The sequence below is a fragment of the Somniosus microcephalus genome, chromosome 1 (genome assembly GCF_052327205.1).
Source record: "Somniosus microcephalus isolate GS21.2 chromosome 1, FLI_Smic_1.0, whole genome shotgun sequence".
Classification (NCBI taxonomy): Eukaryota; Metazoa; Chordata; class Chondrichthyes; order Squaliformes; family Somniosidae; genus Somniosus; species Somniosus microcephalus.
The window spans coordinates 388,334,427-388,352,695 of record NC_140987.1 but is presented as its reverse complement, the minus strand read 5'-3'; the positions used below and the strand labels follow the sequence as shown (position 1 = coordinate 388,352,695).

General features: G+C 42.6%; 1 protein-coding gene across 2 annotated transcripts in view; it reads left to right on the top strand.

Moving 5' to 3' along the window:
• Positions 1–18,269, top strand: part of LOC147125082 (lectin-like) — a 97,594-nt gene that overhangs the window by 54,958 nt on the left and 24,367 nt on the right. For both annotated transcript variants that reach the window (XM_085997137.1, XM_085997129.1), the window contains exon 2: positions 15,736–15,872. In XM_085997137.1, the coding sequence (XP_085853263.1) occupies positions 15,736–15,872 (137 nt within the window). The remainder of the gene's footprint in view (positions 1–15,735; positions 15,873–18,269) is intronic.

Below are 18,269 nucleotides of genomic sequence, written 5' to 3'. Positions count from 1 at the left end.
CTGCAAAAAATAGTGGCCGCCTCGCTTCCACCCATTTCCGGTGCGGGACATGGCAGCCGCCATTTTGGTGAGGTCCATAGCGCTGCCGCTGCCAGCGCTCACCTCTCAAATTTAAATGTGCAGATCATGACATCAGTTGGCATGCAATGCCTGATTTGACGCACGACTGCGATTTTGGACGTCGCCACATGCCATAGCGGCCTCTCCAAACCACACACGGAAAAACATGTCTGTTTCAGTACTGCAGAGATGCTGTCAGCGCTTCTTAAAGGGACACACACATTTTTCAGGTAAGTTTCGATTTCAGCTTTTGGACTGGATTTTTAATATTTTATTGAAGTAGTGGCTTGGTGCAATACATTTAAAAAGTAGTTAAAGTGTGCAGCGAGTGCTGCTGGACGCTGGCATGGCTTTGGATGGCAAAGGAAGGCCTCTGAGAAGACAGAAAAAGCTGAAAATACTCAGCAAGTCAGGCAGCATCTGTGGAGAGAGGAACAGATTTAACATTTCAGGTCGGGATGCTGTCTGACCTGCTAAATATTTCTAGCATTTTCTGTTTTTATTTCAGATTTCCAGCATCCGCAGTATTTTGCCTCTGAGAAGACCACTTGCTGACAGTCCTGGGGGGCACATGCAGATGAAGCAGAGGCAGCAAAGGGGACAATCTGCTCGCAGAAGGAAGAGGAAGAAGCAGAAGAAGCTGAAGAGGAGGAAGCGGAAGGAAGGATGCAACCCAGAAAGCCCCTTTCTGGTTAGGATATCCGGGATGGAATCATCCGCCTGCAGTACCAGTGACCACAATCCTAATTCCCCTTTCAACATTTGCCCCACACCTTACCTTCCCTCTGTTACTGACCATCACTGCATCCTCTTGGCCACAATGCTGAAATAAAAGCCACCACAAAGCAAACTTTTCAATCCAACATTATCCATGTATACATCCAGTATGACATCAAGAAATCAATTCATCACCCTTGTGCACTCCCTTAGTGACTGTCTTGTGTGTGTCTTTGCCTATCCTAGTGATGTCACGCAGTGCTACCCCAGTGGCTGCAGCATGGCTGGTGGAAGGCTGCGGATTTTCAGTGGGAGACACGGCAAATGGCTTTGCAGGACAACCTCGAAGAGTTGGTGGCTGGGAGTGTCAAATCGAGTGACAGTGTTTCTGCTTCTTCTTCTTTTTCTTCTTCACTTTCCTCTCCCTCTTCTTAGCCAACCACTGGCTGGACAGGCTGGATTTCTTGGGTGTCTGAAATGAGGAAGGCACAAGGGTAGAGTTGTAGTGAGGGGAGGGTAGGAAAGCAAGAGGTGCATGCTAGAAGGAGGATAATGTATGAGGATACCAGCATCTTGTATTCTTACAGCCCCGCCGCTGGCCAAGTGCTCAGCCATACCCTTGCCATGAATGGCCAGCACCGTCTCTTCCAAGGGACTGAGGTGAAGATAGGAATGTGAGGAGTGCCTCGTGTTTGGTAGAGACTGTTGGTAGGTGAGTGATGGAGGTCAGTGCGAGTCGTGCATTGAGCAGTGTGTGAAGCTAGTGGTGCAGTCAGTAGGAGATGGCTTTTGAAGATGCATTCACTGACCTTGACCAGTGGTCTGAGGCCATGAAGCTTCTTTGGGCACTGAAGCCAGGTGGTGGGGGCGACACTGCTGGCGGTGATAGCCTCGGTAATCTGGTCCCACATCCTTCTTTCTGGAGGGCCTCCTGGCCTCATCTGGTAGAGGGCCTCTCTTGCAGTGTTGACCCCCTGCACAAAGCTGGAGTGCTGCATGCGAGACCCTGGGTGCCCCTTCCGTGGTCTGTTGAGCCATTTGTGTTAGTGCTGAAGCTTTTACCAATTTTTACGTGCAGAAGTCAGTTCAGCTTTAAAAGATGAACACTGCCTAGTTTGGAATGATTGTTTCATGTTTTTTTCCCCAGAAGACAGTTGAGCTATAAGGGCTAGAGACTGCCTATTTTTAAATGATTTTTATATTTTTTCAGAAGGCAGTTCCCCTTAAGGGCTCGAGACTGCTTTCTAAAATGTCAGCCTTGCTTTAAGAAAAGGCAGCATTGCTCCAGGGACGCTACGGCCACGCTAGATTGAACCTCCTGCTGTGGGCACAGCCTGAGGCAGTGCCTTCCTCGCTAGGCTGTGTGTTCCAATTATGCAAATCAGCAGGCAGCACCAAAATAATGGAGCTGTCCGTGGTGGCACTGCTCGTTTTCGGGCTCTATCGAATTTCTAAACCCTAATGTCTGGTTTAGGACCAAACCAGAAATTGGTTTGCGCTGAATGCAGCAGGCGTGGGCCTGCAACGTCTGGTCTGCATGCAGTCTAATCAGTGGTCTCTAAAGGAGCCATTGGAGGCCCCTACCAAAAAGGTATGTTTTTTATAAAAATACCTTAATGTGGAAAACTGCGGGCCACTGTCGGCTAGTGCTCACCTCCCTCTTGTTTGCCTCTCCTCCTCCTGAACCCACCTTAGCCCTCAGCTGGCACCCCAGCCAGCCAATATTGTTACTCCCCCACCATACTAATGAGGCCACTGGCCCAATTTGCTGCGGTCTTGCCATTGGCCTCATTAAGCGCTTGCAGTGTGTGTGGCACCCGGATCGCACACCAATTCAGGCACAATCCCATTTCCAGGCCTTTAGCTCTAATTAAACCTATTTACTCTCAGCCAATACTCTGGAAAGTTTAGAGATCCAATGGACAGCCTGGCTTTCAATTAGACTGGATTGACACTGTACAGGTCATCTCGCTTTGCTGTGCTTGATAGTTAGGTTGCCAATCCAACTTGAGATACTCTAGCACTTTTACATCAGTGCATGCCCAAGCTGCTTCACAAAGATGTGAAAGTGTCTGTATAACTGTACCCTTTAAGTTCAATTTGTTCATTTCAATTAATTTACCATAAATATTACATAGAATTACATTGAATTTACAGCACAGAAACAGGCCATTTGGCCCAACTGGTCTATACCAGCCTTTATGTTCCACATGAGCCCATTTGAAACCATCATATTTCCTCAGTGAGTCTACTGACTATATTTTAAAAACAATTTCTGTATCCTTTTCAGTTAAGCTACAAGGAATAAAGTGCTGTAGCTTAACTAGGTCAACTCAGCCTCAGGGTAATGGCAGAATAAGAGCTCATCGATGAACTCTACCAAGGTGAGCAGAATGTTGCAGCAGAGCGTTTACAAAGAAAGAGGCTCAGTGGGAAAAATGTTGAACCTAAGTATGGTTACAAGAGCACATCAGTCGTGCTCACACATAATCAAAACTCTGACAGATAAGAGTTGAATTTGGATATTTTAGCCCCAAAAATTTGCAGTTACGATTAAGATTGCGTTCTTCTTCTGCTTGTTCTATTCAATACTTTTCTTACTTTTTCTTTCTGTGTCTTTTCACTCTCTCTGAATCCACTCTGTTTCTTTCCCTCTTCATTCCTCTTTCTGTCTCTATATTTCGTTTGACTGTAAATAACTAGAAATGGAACAGAAAGATGTGTCACAATGGTAAATGGAAATCGAACAGCAGTGACATGTCAGTAAATTGTGAGCCAAGCAGCTGTTTTGCAATGCATTAGTGAGTAATTGAGTGAGTTGGGGGAAAATAAAAAATTAAGAAAAGAATAATTCTAGCTGTGAGTTGTGGTAAAGCCTCTGAGCCCTCACAGCTGTGCTCTTCACTAATTTCCATTAAATCATGCCTGCTATTTCCCAATATGTGCTCCTGCTCAGCAAGCTTCCTCAATACATAAAATAGGCCCTCTTATATTGTGTAAATTTTACAACCTTGGCGTCCTGTTCAACCCTGAGCTGAGCTTCCGACTCCATGACCGCTCCAGCATAAAGACTGCTTATTTCCACCTAAACAACAATGCTCACCTCTGCCCCTGCCTCAGTCCATCTGCTACTGAAACCCTCATTTATGCCTTTGTCACTTGTAGACTCGATGACTCAGATGCTCTCTTGGATAGCCTCCCATCTTTTACCCACCATAAATTTCAACTCATTAAAGCTCTGCTACTGGTATAATATCCCACACCATTTCACGCTCATTCATGACCCCTGTCCTTGCTGACCTACATTGGCTCCTCAATGGCCAAAATTTTAAATTCTCATTCTTGTGTTTAACTTCTTCCATGGCCTTCCTTCCTCCCTATCTAGCTCCTCCAGCCCTACGAATGCCACACACCCCCGCCCCCAAACTCTCCATTGACTCCAGCCTATTGTGCAGCTCTCCCTACTCTACCCACCATTGGCGCTGTGCCATCAGCCGCTTAGGCTTTATCCTCTGGAATTCCCTCCCCAATCCCCTGCACCTCTCCACTTCTCTCTCCTTATTTAAGACCCTCCTTAAAACCCACCACTTTTAACAAGCTTTTGGTTACCTCTTCTAATCTCTTCTTTGGTTCTGTGGCGGTTCATGTACCCATTTCTGGTGTTACGAACATACGTACATATGAATTAGAAGCAGGAGTAGGCCACTCGGCCCCACGAGCCTGCTCCGCCATTTAATAAGATCATGGCTGATCCGATTACTCCACATTCCCGCCTACCCCCGATAACCTTTCACCCCCTTGCTCACCAAGAATCTATCTACCTCTGCCTTAAAAATATTCAAAGACTCTGCTTCCACCGCCCTCTGAGGAAGAGAGTTCCAAAGACTCACGACCCTCTGAGAAAAAAATTCTCCTCATCTCTGTTTTAAATGGGCGACCCCTTATTTTTAAACAGTGAGCCCTAGTTCTAGATTCCCCCACAAGAGGAAACATCCTCTCCACATCCACCCTGTCAAGACCCCTCAGGATCTTTTATGTTTCATTCAAGTCACCTCTTAATCTTCTAAACTCCAGCGGATACAAGCCTAGCCTGTCCAACCTTTCCTCATAAGACAACCCGCCCATTCCAGGTATTAGTCTAGTAAACCTTCTCTGAAATGCTTCCAACACATTTATATCCTTCCTTAAATAAGGAGACCAATACTGTACACAGTACTCCAGATGTGGTCTCTCTAATGCCCTGTATAACTGAAGCATAACTTCCTTATTTTTGTATTCAATTCCCCTCGCAATAAATTATAACATTCTATTAGCTTTCCTAATTACTTGCTGTACCTGCATACTAACCTTTTGCGATTCATGCACTAGGACACCCAGATCCCTCTTACGTAACTATGACTGAAATAAAAGAGTTTTTAGACTTGAGAGTAGCTCACTGTCGCACTCTTCTGGCCACTACACACACACCCTATAAGAAGTATATACAGTATGTTTTCTGTCCTAGCTGATTATACTGGATTTTATATAATCTGGAATAGGGACCTTCCAGTAATCACATGCATGAATGTCATATTCATTGCACATCCAATTAAATCCATATGATTCCTTTAATAGGACCCAAGGAAAAACCCTCACAAATACATTTAAGAAGTTCATTGCTCACCAGGAAAATCAGACTAATTACAATATTATTTACTGAAATAAATGCTATAATTTTTTTAATTGAAATTTTTATTGAATTTCACATATGGCTATGACCTACACAAGAAAGCAGGAATGAAAGAAAAAAATCATTCACCCCATTGAACTTATCCTAACAACCAAAACCTGTTCGGGAACAAATCAAACATTTTAAAATTGTTTTTCTATCTCAAAGCCATATATGGCTAAACCTGCCATGAATCCAAACCCCCTCTGAATGCTTCAACTGAGTCAATATTTACCGCATGGCGGTCCATTCCATAAGCCAATTACTCTAAACATGAAGAATTTATTTCATTTGCTAGATTTACCTTATCATTCTTTTGTTTTTATACAAACAACATCCACTTCATCAACGTCTTGCATTAATTGAGAACTTGAATCGTATTTGCAACCCCCAAGCACCTTTTTGTGTAATACAAATAGATTTAGTTTGCTTGGTTTCGCATGAGCTATGGTTTGGGTAGTCTTAACCAGATCCTATTGGGCATAGGCCCATGGCACAACACTGCACAGTTAGCAACCTTGTTCAGAGAGGTCACGAGGACAAGAACTCACTGCTCGTGAGTTTTTAAAAATTAATTCATGGGATGTGGGCGCCGCTGGCAAGGCCAGCATTTCTTGCCCATCCCTAATTGCCCTTAAGAAGGTGGTGGTGAGCTACCTTCTTGAACTGCTGCAGTCCGTGTGGTGAGGGTACTCCCACAGTGCTGTTAGGGAGGGAGTTCCAGGATTTTGACCCAGCGATATACTTCCAAGTCAGGATGATGTGTGACTTGGAGGGGAAGGTGTTCCCATGTGCCTGCTGCCCTCATCCTTCTAGGTGGTAGAGGTCACAAGTCCCCAGATGTTGGTGAGGAAGACTTTGCAGGGTCGACTGGGCTGGGTGTGCCATTGTCATGTCCGTAGCCGGTGCCGAGGTCAATGTCAGATGGGCCGTCCGGTTTTATTCTTATTATTGTTTCTTGTAGCAGTTTGTTACAACTGAGTGGTTTGCTAGGCCATTTCAGAGGGCAGTTAAGCGTCAACCACATTGCTGTGGGTCTGGAGTTACATATAGGCCAGACCAGGTAAGGATGGTAGATTTCCTTCCCTTAAAGGACATTAGTGAACCAGATGGGTTTTTACGATAATCCGATAGTTTCATGGTCACCATTATTGATATTAGCTTTTTATTCCAGATTTATTAAATTAACTGAATTTAAATTCCCCAGCTGCCGTGGTGGGATTTGAACTCACGTCTCTGGATCATTAGTCCAGGACCTCTGGATTATTAGTCCAGTAACATTACCATTATGCTACCATTCCGGGAGTAAGGTGCATGGGGTGGAGGGAGCTTTGTTCTGCAGCTAACTATGCTATAGCTGACATTTGCTGATTCTGGGTGCCTAAAATAGGAGTGTTTCATTCCACGATTGAGAAGAGCGTTGGTGCGATGACACAGCCTTGCTTGACCCCGGTTCGTATGTGAATTGGGTCTGTGGTGGAACCGTTGGTCAGGATCATGGCTTGCATGTCGTCGTGAAGCAGGTGGAGGATAGTGACAAACTTTTGAGGGCAGCCGAATTTGAGGAGGACACTCCATAATCCCTCACGGTTGACAGTGTCGAAGGCCTTTGTGAGATCAAAGAAGGCCATGTACAGTGGTTGGTGCTGTTCCCTGCATTTCTCTTGTAATTGACGTGCAGTGAAGATCATGTCCATTGTGTCCCTTAGTGGGCGGAATCCGCATTGCGACTCTGGAAGGAGCCCTTCGGCCACTGGGAGAAGGCGATTGAGGAGGATTCTTGCGATGACTTTCCCTGTGGCAGATAGCAGGGAAACTCCTCTGTAATTACCGCAATCGGACTTATCACCTTTCTTGAAGATGGTCACAATTACGGCGTCTCAATCTTCCTTGCTGCAATGCTCCATCTCACCCTCAGTAAGCTCCCCACTGGAGTGGAGCTAATTTACAGAACAAACGGGAAACTGTTCAACCTCCGTCGCCTCCAGTCCAGATCGAAGGTCGTCCCATCCTCTGTCGTAGAATTACAGTATGCAGACGATGCTTGCGTCTGCGCTCACTCGGAGGTCGAACTCCAAACCATCATAAACACCTTCACTGAAGCATACGAGAGCATGGGCCTTACACTAAACATCCGTAAGACAAAGGTCCTCTATCAACCTGCCCCCGCCACACAGTGCTGCCCCCCGATTATCAAAATCCACGACAAGGCCTTGGACAATGTGGACCGCTTTCCATACCTCGGGAGCCTACTGTCAACAAGGGCAGACGTCGACGACGAAGTCCAACACCGCCTTCAGTGTCCCAGTGCAGCCTTCGGTCGCCTGAGGAAGAGAGTGTTTGAAGACCAGGACCTCAAACCCGGCACTAAGCTCATGGTCTACAGGGCAGCAGTGATACCTGCCCTGCTGTATGCCTCAGAGACATGGACCATGTACAGCAGGCACCTCAAAGCACTGGAGAGGTACCACCAATGCTGCCTCCGCAAGATCCTGCAAATCCATTGGCAGGATAGGCGCACCAACGTCAGTGTTCTTGCTCAGGCCAACATCCCCAGCATCGAAGCTCTGACCATGCTCAATCAGCTCCGATGGACGGGTCACATTGTCAGCATGCCCGATACGAGACTCCCAAAACAAGCTCTCTACTTGGAGCTCCGGCACGGCAAGAGAGCCCCAGGTGGGCAGAGGAAGCGCTTCAAGGACACCCTCAAAGCCTCCTTGAAAAAGTGTAACATCCCCACCGACACCTGGGAATCCCTGGCCCAAGACCGCACAAAGTGGAGGAGAAGCATCCGGGAAGGCGCCAAACACCTCGAGTCTCTTCGCCGGGAACAAGCGGAAGCCAAGCGCAAGCAGCGCAAGGAGCGCACGTCAACCCAAGCACCGCACCCACCCGCCCCTTCAACCACCATCTGCCCCACCTGTGACAGAGACTGTAGGTCCCACATTGAACTAATCAGTCACCTGCAAGCTCATTTTTAATGTGGAAGCAAGTCATCCTCGGATCCGAGAGACTGCCTAAGAAGAAGAAGAAGTTTCATTCCCCAGTTTAATACAAGAGCATTTAAGTTTATCCTTCAACCTGCAAATAAATTTCCGTGGTGGTTTTCCCGATCATCCACCATAACTTGGACCGGAGAGCCATGGAAACCCCGGGAAAATGGTGTCAACTCCATTAATGCTGTTTTTCTGGGGTTTACACAAGTCAGAGAGCCACCGCGGAAACTAATCCCTTTAGTTACTAAATCATTTGCTTATTATAATCACCTTGCTTATTATAAAGAAAGGCCAATGGATTCATATGTAAAATCACCTGAACCTGTTTGTATAGTAAATTAAACGAATCAAAACTCTGTGCCTCTGATATGGTCCCGATCTAGCTTAGTCCTGGGTCCGAGACCAAAGCTCATTTGGAGGTGGGAAAAGAAAAGGCCATGCAGACGTTATCTTTCATTCTCTCCTGTGATTTCCCCCAGGTATACTTAATAAGTGTGGGGACCTGTAGAGGGAAGACATTTATATCTTGACACAGGACATTCTTTGTCTACAGATAATGCCCATGTGTGCATCTCGTTCTTTGGTATCATCACAATCGGTTGTAATAATACTTGGCTGATTGTCCTCTTCATATGCCTGCATTTATTTTATTAATTTCTTTTAAAATTCAAATAGAGCAGTCAGCTGGATATTTCATTAGAAGTAGTCATGCATGCAGAATACTTCGGGTGATTGAGATGAATGAAATGAATGATTGAAGGCTTATCATTACTGTTTACAAGTTTTATTTGTTGAGATATCATAGAAGGGCGGGACCACAATTTAACACTATGGCCACAAGGGTGTGAAGCAAAATGCAGTGCATTTCATATTAGTCATTGAACTCTCATTAAAACTTTTGTAGTGGAAACTTATTTTTGTGTTTAACAAAAAGCCTTTTCAGGACATTAGGTTTACTCAGCTGTGAGCATGCACAGAAATATCACGCTATAAATTGCACAAGTCAGTCTGGGAGCAAGAGCACAGTTCCAGCTTTCTGCCTTTACTCCCAACGGTTTACATTTCTATCAGTTTAACAGAACCTGCATTTCAAAGATGTATTCCATATTGAAGGCTTTTTCATTAGTTGGGGCATTACTCTACAGTGATATTCAAGGTTGGTGCAGTACTTAGATTGCAATTTTGTGAATTTCTCAGAACTATCTTCTCTTCTTGCTTACCTGGTAGGTTCGACATACTTCTGCTTCTGCATTGATGCAAAGCAGTTTCAGATGTGCGCCAACAAAAACCGATAGCTCGGCAATCTGAGCACACTACAGCTCAGAAAAGTGAGCCCAGCTCCAAAAGGGTAGTCACAAACTGCTTGGTTTTTACACAGGCTGCAGTCTAATTGCAATCCAGTGTAAAGACAAGCTTAATCTTAATTTTCAATCATTTTAGCATTAGGAGAGAGATGGCACTTGCTAAAGATCTGTTGTTGCTAGGTGAGAACGATGTGTGAACTGTAAGCATACTGCAAATCTGCTGCCCAATGCATTGTATTTAAGATTGCTTGATACTGGTACCAAATTATAATCAGGCTAAAATAGTCAATTCAGGTTAATTGTTTCTATCCTTGTTAATATTGTAAGGAGTCTTTCATATCTTTCAAATCTAATTCCCCATTAGTAGCAATTAATTTTGACAAACTGCAACTTTAAAAGAATTAACTTTATTTGCACAAATCAATTATATTTTTGTCAGAAGATTGAATTTTTCTTGAGTGACTAAATGCTGCTCATATAAACTAAAAAAGCAGAATTAGCAAAGGAATTGGTTGGAGAATATAACTGGAGTTGGCACATTATTTCCTGGTTATTGTTTTATTCAAATATAATGTTATCATTTGCATGAGCACCTTTTCAAAATTGGGCAGAAAATGGAGCCATTGCATTCAAACTGGGCAGCGACTGCTGATAATTAGCACAACATTTGCCAGTTTAACACATTGGCCCCAATTTTAACTCCAGATGGGTTTTGGGCAGAAGGGTGGTGCTGTGAGTTAGAAAATCTGCTGCAGAAATGAGGTCCGAGCAATTTTAATTCCCAGGTCTCATTAAATACCACTGGATGACTTCCTGCCGGGAACAGGCGGGAAGTCAGCAGGAAGTGTCGGAAAATTGTGTGGCCTGGAGGCCGCCCAATGTCACCGGGTAGGTGGCAGGATGAGCTTCAGGGGCCATCTCACGGGTGTGTCATGTTCGGGAAGGTAGAGAAGGCCAAAATTTTCCTTGTTGGGCTTGGAGGAGCACTCCTGCCCCTTGTGGCCCCACAAGGAAAGTAAAAATACTTGCCTATTTGGGCCTCTTCTAGTCCCAGTTCCTCTTCCTGCTGTCTTCACCTGGCGGCTTTCGCTGTGCAGACCACCAGTTAAAATTGAAGTCAGGTCCCGATGGTGTCATCAGGATCCGACATGCATAAGTAAAGAAGGACCCTACCAGTTTGGGCGAGTGTCCTTGCTGCCTGCTCAGGAGAGCAGGTTAAAATTCGATAGGTTCCTGGCTTTCCGGCAGGTAAGTAACCTGAGCAATTTTAACTGCCCACCGGGTGGAGAGGGTTAAAATCGCTCCTCATGCTTTATCATAAACAGATTAGATCCACCAATTAAAAGGGCACATGGAAAGTTACATTTTAATTAATATCACACAATTATATTGAGTATCTTGTACTTAATGAAAATAGAGAAAGTAAACCAGGCACAATAGTTTCAGATATGACATGACAAGACATGAGGGCGCATTTTCAGTGGTATGTAGGGCAAATTTAGAAAAGATACCATAAAGTATTTCTTTCAACAGAGGGTCATAACAATTGGAACAATTTGCCTGGAATTCTGGTTAATCCCAGGATACTGGTCTCATTTAAGAAACAGCTGGATGTTGTGATGGGAAGACTATAGGGCAGGTATTCTGGAAGGATGAGATCAAATGTGTTGATGTGCCTTTATCATCTGAACTTGACTAGTGATCTTATGATCTAGTTTTGCAAAATGGTTTATAGTTGGTGTGCTTTAAGCCATTAAAAATGCCAACCAATTTGACATCCAGTGGATGGCGAACTCAGACAAAAATAATTAGTCCAAGTTCTGCACATATTCATGCTAAAATATGGAAATGTATCCACGTATTGAAAAATGCAGAGAATGTTCGATACTCACAAGAACAATAGCATTTGTTGCATTTTATTTACTGTTAAAATAGCAATTAACTGTTCTGTACTAATTTATTTTTGTAGATGCTTATTACAGGATAGAATATATATTCAGGCATTTTTGGAAACTATAGTTTCAAACATTTTTACACTATTAAAATTACATTGTGATAAACATATTATCAGTATTGCTTTGAAAAAAATATTAAACGGGTTGAAACTGTGCAGTGCAATTCAGTAACAAATGTATTAATGTGCTACTTTACTGTCTTAATTAATATAGTGGGCAGAGGAATTCATATCAATGCATTTGTTATTAATATTGCACAGCACAATTTCAACCTAAAGGAGAATTATTATTAACTTAGTATCATCTTATCTAATGTCTATCTATCTAATGTGTTTTTAACATTATTGTTTGAGTGGAGAATGCTGACTGGAAGGTGTTATTGAGGCCCACAGTTTGAGGGAACTGAATAGCCACAACTAAATGAAGCATCCAAGGTTAATGACTGGGTGGGGTTGTCCTCTCACAAATAACGTTTACATCCTGTCAAAGTTCAACATAAGGCTATGTTTTTGGGCCCTAAATAGACTTGTGCATGTTATTACTGCTAAACTAAATTTCACGCTGTGAATTAATCACAAGCGTTAAACATTACCAGCCAAGCAGAAAATTACCAATTAATCCAATAATTAAATGTCAGATTTCACTAAATGAAGTACTGTAATGATTTTGCATCAGTTTCATGAGTGAAAAGCTGGTGTGTAATTAAAGTGTATAGGCACTAGGTTTACATTATTTCCTTCTGCATGGAAAATTGTTTAGTTATAAACCTATTAATCAAAATCAAAATGAAAAATATTAAACACTTCTGCTTCAACCATCTTCTCTTTTCCCCTATTGTTGCTTCTATCTTTAATATCATAATTCTATATTTACTTTATTTTTGTTTGGCATACTCAAATCTATCTATTCTACACCATTCATTTGTAAGCATTTTAATTATCTGTTTTCCTCTGTTTCCTGGATTCTACCATCAATTTTAGAGGCGGTAGCAACATCCAAAACAATTGGTCTACAAAAATAAGATAATGGCCCAGAAATTCAGGTCTCCACGGGTGAGTACGCACGGGGTACTCACCCATAGGCCCAATGGAAGTGCCGGTTTCGTGCATGCACTGCACATGCGCAGGAAACCGGCACTTCCGTTCCCCTGAAAGAAGGGGTTGAGAGGTGGAACGCGTGCGCCGGAGAGGCTGCGCGTGCGCATTGAACTTACGGTTTTTTTCCAGGTTTTTCCGGGAGGATAAGTCTCCAGCAGTTACACTTTAAAAAAGCAGGCGCAAGGCCTGCTTTTAACAAGGTAAGTGGTGAATTAATTAAAATTAAAACATTTTTCCCATAGGTTTATTATTTTTAAATACTTTAAAGAAAGGTACGTTTATTTTTAGCCCCGTTAGAAAATGTAATTAATTTTTTCAAAAATTTAAATGATCGTTTTAAATAGTTATTTCATGTAATTTATAGTTATTTTAAAATTGTGATTTAAAAAAAAAAATTCTTTGAAGTTTTAGTGATGTTTTGGGGCTTATAGTATTTATAGGTTTGCCAGCTCTTCCTGTCAAACTTATGAATGAAGCATTCCCTGCTACCATTGGCTCTCCATGGCCCACGTGATCCCAGGGGACGCATCAAACTAACTGCACCCCTGGGATATGCAAGCACTGCGTGCCGGCAGTTGGAGGAGGCCCAGGATCGGAATCCCTCGTGGGCCCACAGCTCAACGGCCGGCGCGCTAGGTAAGTGCAGGTCGGGGGCTTGCACCCGCGGGAAGCCCCCGACCCAAATTTCTGGGCCAATAGCTACTTTAATCAGATTAGTAGGTGAATGCACTGATGGGAATGACACTGACCCATACGAACCATTGGCCAAGACATCAAGAGAACTCCCTGATCTTTGAGCAGTTCAGTGGGATTTTGAACATCCACTAGGCAAATGGGGTCTTGGTTTAATGCCTCATAAGAGGTTTGGCACCTCCAACAAGGTACACTTCCTCTGGCCTGCAATAGAATATCAGTTTATAGCTATGCTGAAGTTGTAGAATTGGACTTCAACTAACAAGCTTCTAACTCAGATGTAAGTGTTCAACCAACTGAGCCAAAATGACACTCGTACTATAATTGGGCCGGCCTTGAACTAGGAAGAGGAAAAGTCTACCGGACTCCAACTCTTGATTACAGTTTAGTGAACCCCTTCTATAAGGCGCACATGTGAGGATATCACATGAAGGCAGGATCAGACTTGGCCGACTGATCAAGTTCATACATGAACACTAACTGGGGCTCCAAAGACAGATTTGCCAAACTTTTCAAGAATCAAGGCTTAGAATTCTAATGATTTAAATGATTTTCAAGTGTCACATACTGGATTGTCTGCATTACATGAATTATCTTGTCTGCAACCAGGTAAATATCTAACAAATAAAAACATCAAAACTGGAAGGCCTCCCAACTGATAAGTAAACTCGTTGGTGGTGCACAGAGCCCAATTGCACCTGATTGGACAAGTTAATTTGTCCAAGGAATCCTAACATTGGAAGATTCCTTGGATTGCATTATTTCTGGTTTTGAAAATGTTATATCCTTTTTGTCCAAGCCCCCTTAGTGTAGGCTTATGGTTTTTGAGGCAATAATTGCCTTTTTCCTTTTAGTAAACTATTTCACTGAGATATGAACCTTCTCTTTTAGCTCAGTGAGACGTTTTGCACATTTGACTTCTGCTACTTTCATCAGAAATAAAGTATGTCTCATTGCCAAAGTTCAAGTGCACTTCCTATTATAGAAAGTATTCATTTCCAGTATTCTGTTGAATGGATGAATTTACCACAGCAATAAATGAATCTTTAAAAAGAAGTAAATCATGTGTTTGTTCTTGGTTGCCACTGCAGAGAATTATTTTTATCTTCAAAATACACACAAATATAGGAGAAAGAGAAAGAACTTTCATTTATATAGTGTCATTCACAACCTCAGGAAGTCCCAAACTGCTACTGTTGAAGTGTAGACATTGTTGTAATATAGGCAAATGTGGCAGTCACTTTGTGTACAGCAATGTCCAACAAATAGTAAACTAGTGTATATTCACGGCTGAGATAGATAGATTTTTGGACTCTAGGGGAATCAAGGGATATGGGGATTGGGCGGGAAAGTGGAGCTGAGGTCGAAGATCAGACATGATCTTATTGAATGGCGGAGCAGGCTTGAAGGGCTGTATGGCCTACTCCTGCTCGTAATTCTTACGTTCTTATGTAAAGAGATAAATGACTAATTAAACTATTTTGCTGCTGTTGGTTGGGGGGGATAAATATTGACCAGGACACCTCCCCTGCTCCTTCAACTAGTACCATGGGATCTTTTACATTCACCTGAGAGGGAAGTGGGACCTCAGTTTAACATCTCCTCTGAAGGATAGCATCTCTGACAGTGCAGCACCCCCTCAGTACTGCGCTGGAGTGTCAGTTGCGAATATGTGCTCAAGTGCTGGAGTGGGGCTTGAAGCTATGACCTTCTGACTCAGAAATGAGCCAAGGCTGACACTTTCTGGCTGGCATGATTATAACTTTACCTGTCTCCAGTTCCTAAATTTATCTTTAATGATCTTGTTAGAGCTCTCAAACTCTCAGCTGAGTGAATCCTAAAAGCAACTAGCTTTTCACAGTTTCAAAAGATATCTACTTATCCCATAGCACATTGATATAAGCCTAAAATAGTTCATATCAGCATACACTTCACATATTTGTATGTTATTCTTCCCCCCACTATTTCAATAGAGGGATTGACCTGCCTCAAATAAATATGGTTACATCTTCCATTAAAATAGCAGTATTGAGCATTAATATCACAAGCAACAATTTCTAGGCTATAGTTTAATAAAAAATATTCTGCAAAACATTATATTGAACATATTAAAATTTAGATTTTTAAAAATCATTCATTATTTTGGCCGATTTAACTTTGCTTAATGAATTCTGGATTACTAGAATGTTTTTTTGTTTTCAGCTCAAAGGCAGATTGAAGTTCACACGATTCAGCTCGTCCAAGACCTGTGCACCATACCCTGCCTTTCTGGCTGGGCTGATTATAACTTTACCTGTCTCCAGTTCATCAATGAGAAATTGAGCTGGATTGAAGCAGAGGTATGAAAAGATTCATCAAAGCCAGAACACAATACCATTGTCCATGTGAAACTGGAAGCCCTCAAATGGAAAATATTTACGAACAGTTGCTTGTAATGATTTAGTTGATCTTAGCCTTGGTAGTAGTAAAGAAAGAACTTGCATTTATATAGCGCCTTTCACCACCTTAGAACATCCCAAAGCACTTCACAGCCAATGAAGTACTTTTGAAGTGTAGTAATACAAGATATATATATATATATATATGTTGTAATATAGTAGGCAAGCTACGGCTGAGATCAGCACACTCGGGTTATGGAGCAGAAAATTGGCACTCCTGATTGTTGAGAAAGGAACAATTGCTGTATTATGGATCTATTGGTTCACCATCACAATAACTCTAGCCTCAAAACTCCTTCTAAGTACCTCTGTGACACTGATTGTTTTAGTCACATCTCTATACCTGCTTCATTTAAAAGACAATCACAAAACATGTTACAAAAACGTATGAAATTTTGAAAATAAGATGAAAACAAAGATAAACAGAAGCAGGAAATAAATGAAAGCAATGTAAAGGACACAACAGCAAGATGAGAAAAAAGCAAAACAAAAACGGTCGCTGCAAAATCAGTGTAAATACATTGGGGGTGAAACTGTCTAACATTAGTGGTAAAAATCAGTGCGAGCACAATTCAGAAAATCCTATTTCATTTTCACATCAACCTTTTTGCTAAATGTATTGAAAGGAGGAATTTGACTCCCATGGGCCTTGAAATTAAAAAATGCAAATATTAATGGACCAGTGCTTAGTTGTTCATACCAAATTCCTCTGTGTGCAGTTTTAATAGTTACATTAACCTGGTTAAAATAAATAGGTTAAAACCTCCATCAAAATAAGGAATTTCATACAGTTGCACTGAGTATTTCTGTACGAATATTGACTATTTTACAGGAGAGTGGGATTGTGTTTTTCCTTTAAATCTTTCTCGTGGAGATATGTGTTCTATTTTCACACAGTTTCCTCATCTCCCATGTTCGTGCACTACTTAAACCTGAGAGGTAAATAGGCAGCCTACGGCTGGCTCTCTTTTAGTGTTATTCTGAACCAGCTGAGACAATAAGCTAGGGATGATTCTCTCTCAGCTTTTTTCTCCCTTCATGAGGATAGACCTGACCTCTCCCCAACACTTCCCCACAATGATGTGGCTGAGATTAGCAACTTGGCAACACAGGGAACCTGAATTGCCCACTGTCACAGTAACATACGTTGGATGTCCAATGTTTTTGCCACTACAAGTTATATTGTACACTGAGCCTGCATACCGATTAGTTTTTTAGCGCTCGATGATAGTATGGGCCCAAATTATACAGCCACTCACATATTTTATTTTTTATAGTGATGCCAAAGCCAGTTCCCATTCCCTGGAAGTGTGCATACCATAGGCATTAATGTGATAATGCATTCCCATTTGTGCATGCATGTGCACATTATACAAATATATACCTGTAAAGTGAAAGTGGAAAATGGAGTTATACTGCTGCCTGCAAAATCTGAATTTGGCTTTGAACCTTATCAACTGATCAACTGGGTGTATTCTGTGATCTAAGAACATAAGAACATAAGAAATAGGAGCAGGAGTAGGCCAATTGGCCCCTCGAGCCTGCTCCGCCATTCAATAAGATCATGGCTGATCTGATCCTAACCGCCAATCCACTATCACAGAACCATCTCCTGAATCTAACAGAATTAGACACACGAAATAGGAGCAGGATCAGGCTACACGGCCCCTGGGCCCGCTCCGCTACCCACAGGGCCATGACCGATCCGAACCTAGACTCATGTCCAAATTCCTGCCTGCTCCCCATAACCCTTAATTCTCTTTACTTCTAGGAAACTGTCTATTTCTGTTTTAAATTTATGTAATGATGTAGCTTCTACAGCTTTTTTGGGCAGCATATTCCATGGACCTACCACCCTCTGAGTGAAGTAGTTCCTCCTCATCTCAGTTTTGAAGGAGCAGCCCCTTATTCTAAGACTATGCCCCCTAGCTCTAGTTTCACCCATCATCGGGAACATCTTCCCTGCATCCACCCGATCCAACCCCTTCACAATCTTATATGTTTCAATAAGATCGCCTCTCATTCTTCTGAACTCCAATGAGTAGAGTCCCAACCTACTCAACCTCTCCTCATATGTCCATCCCCTCATCCCCGGGATTAACCAAGTGAACCTTCTTTGTACTGACTCGAGAGCAAGTATGTCCTTTCTTAAGTATGGACACCAAAACTGTACGCAGTATTCCAGGTGCGGTCTCACCAATACCTTGTACAACTGAAGCAATACCTCCCTATTTTTATATTCTATCCCCCTAGCAATGAAAGCCAACATTCCATTGGCCTTCTTAATCACTTGCTGCA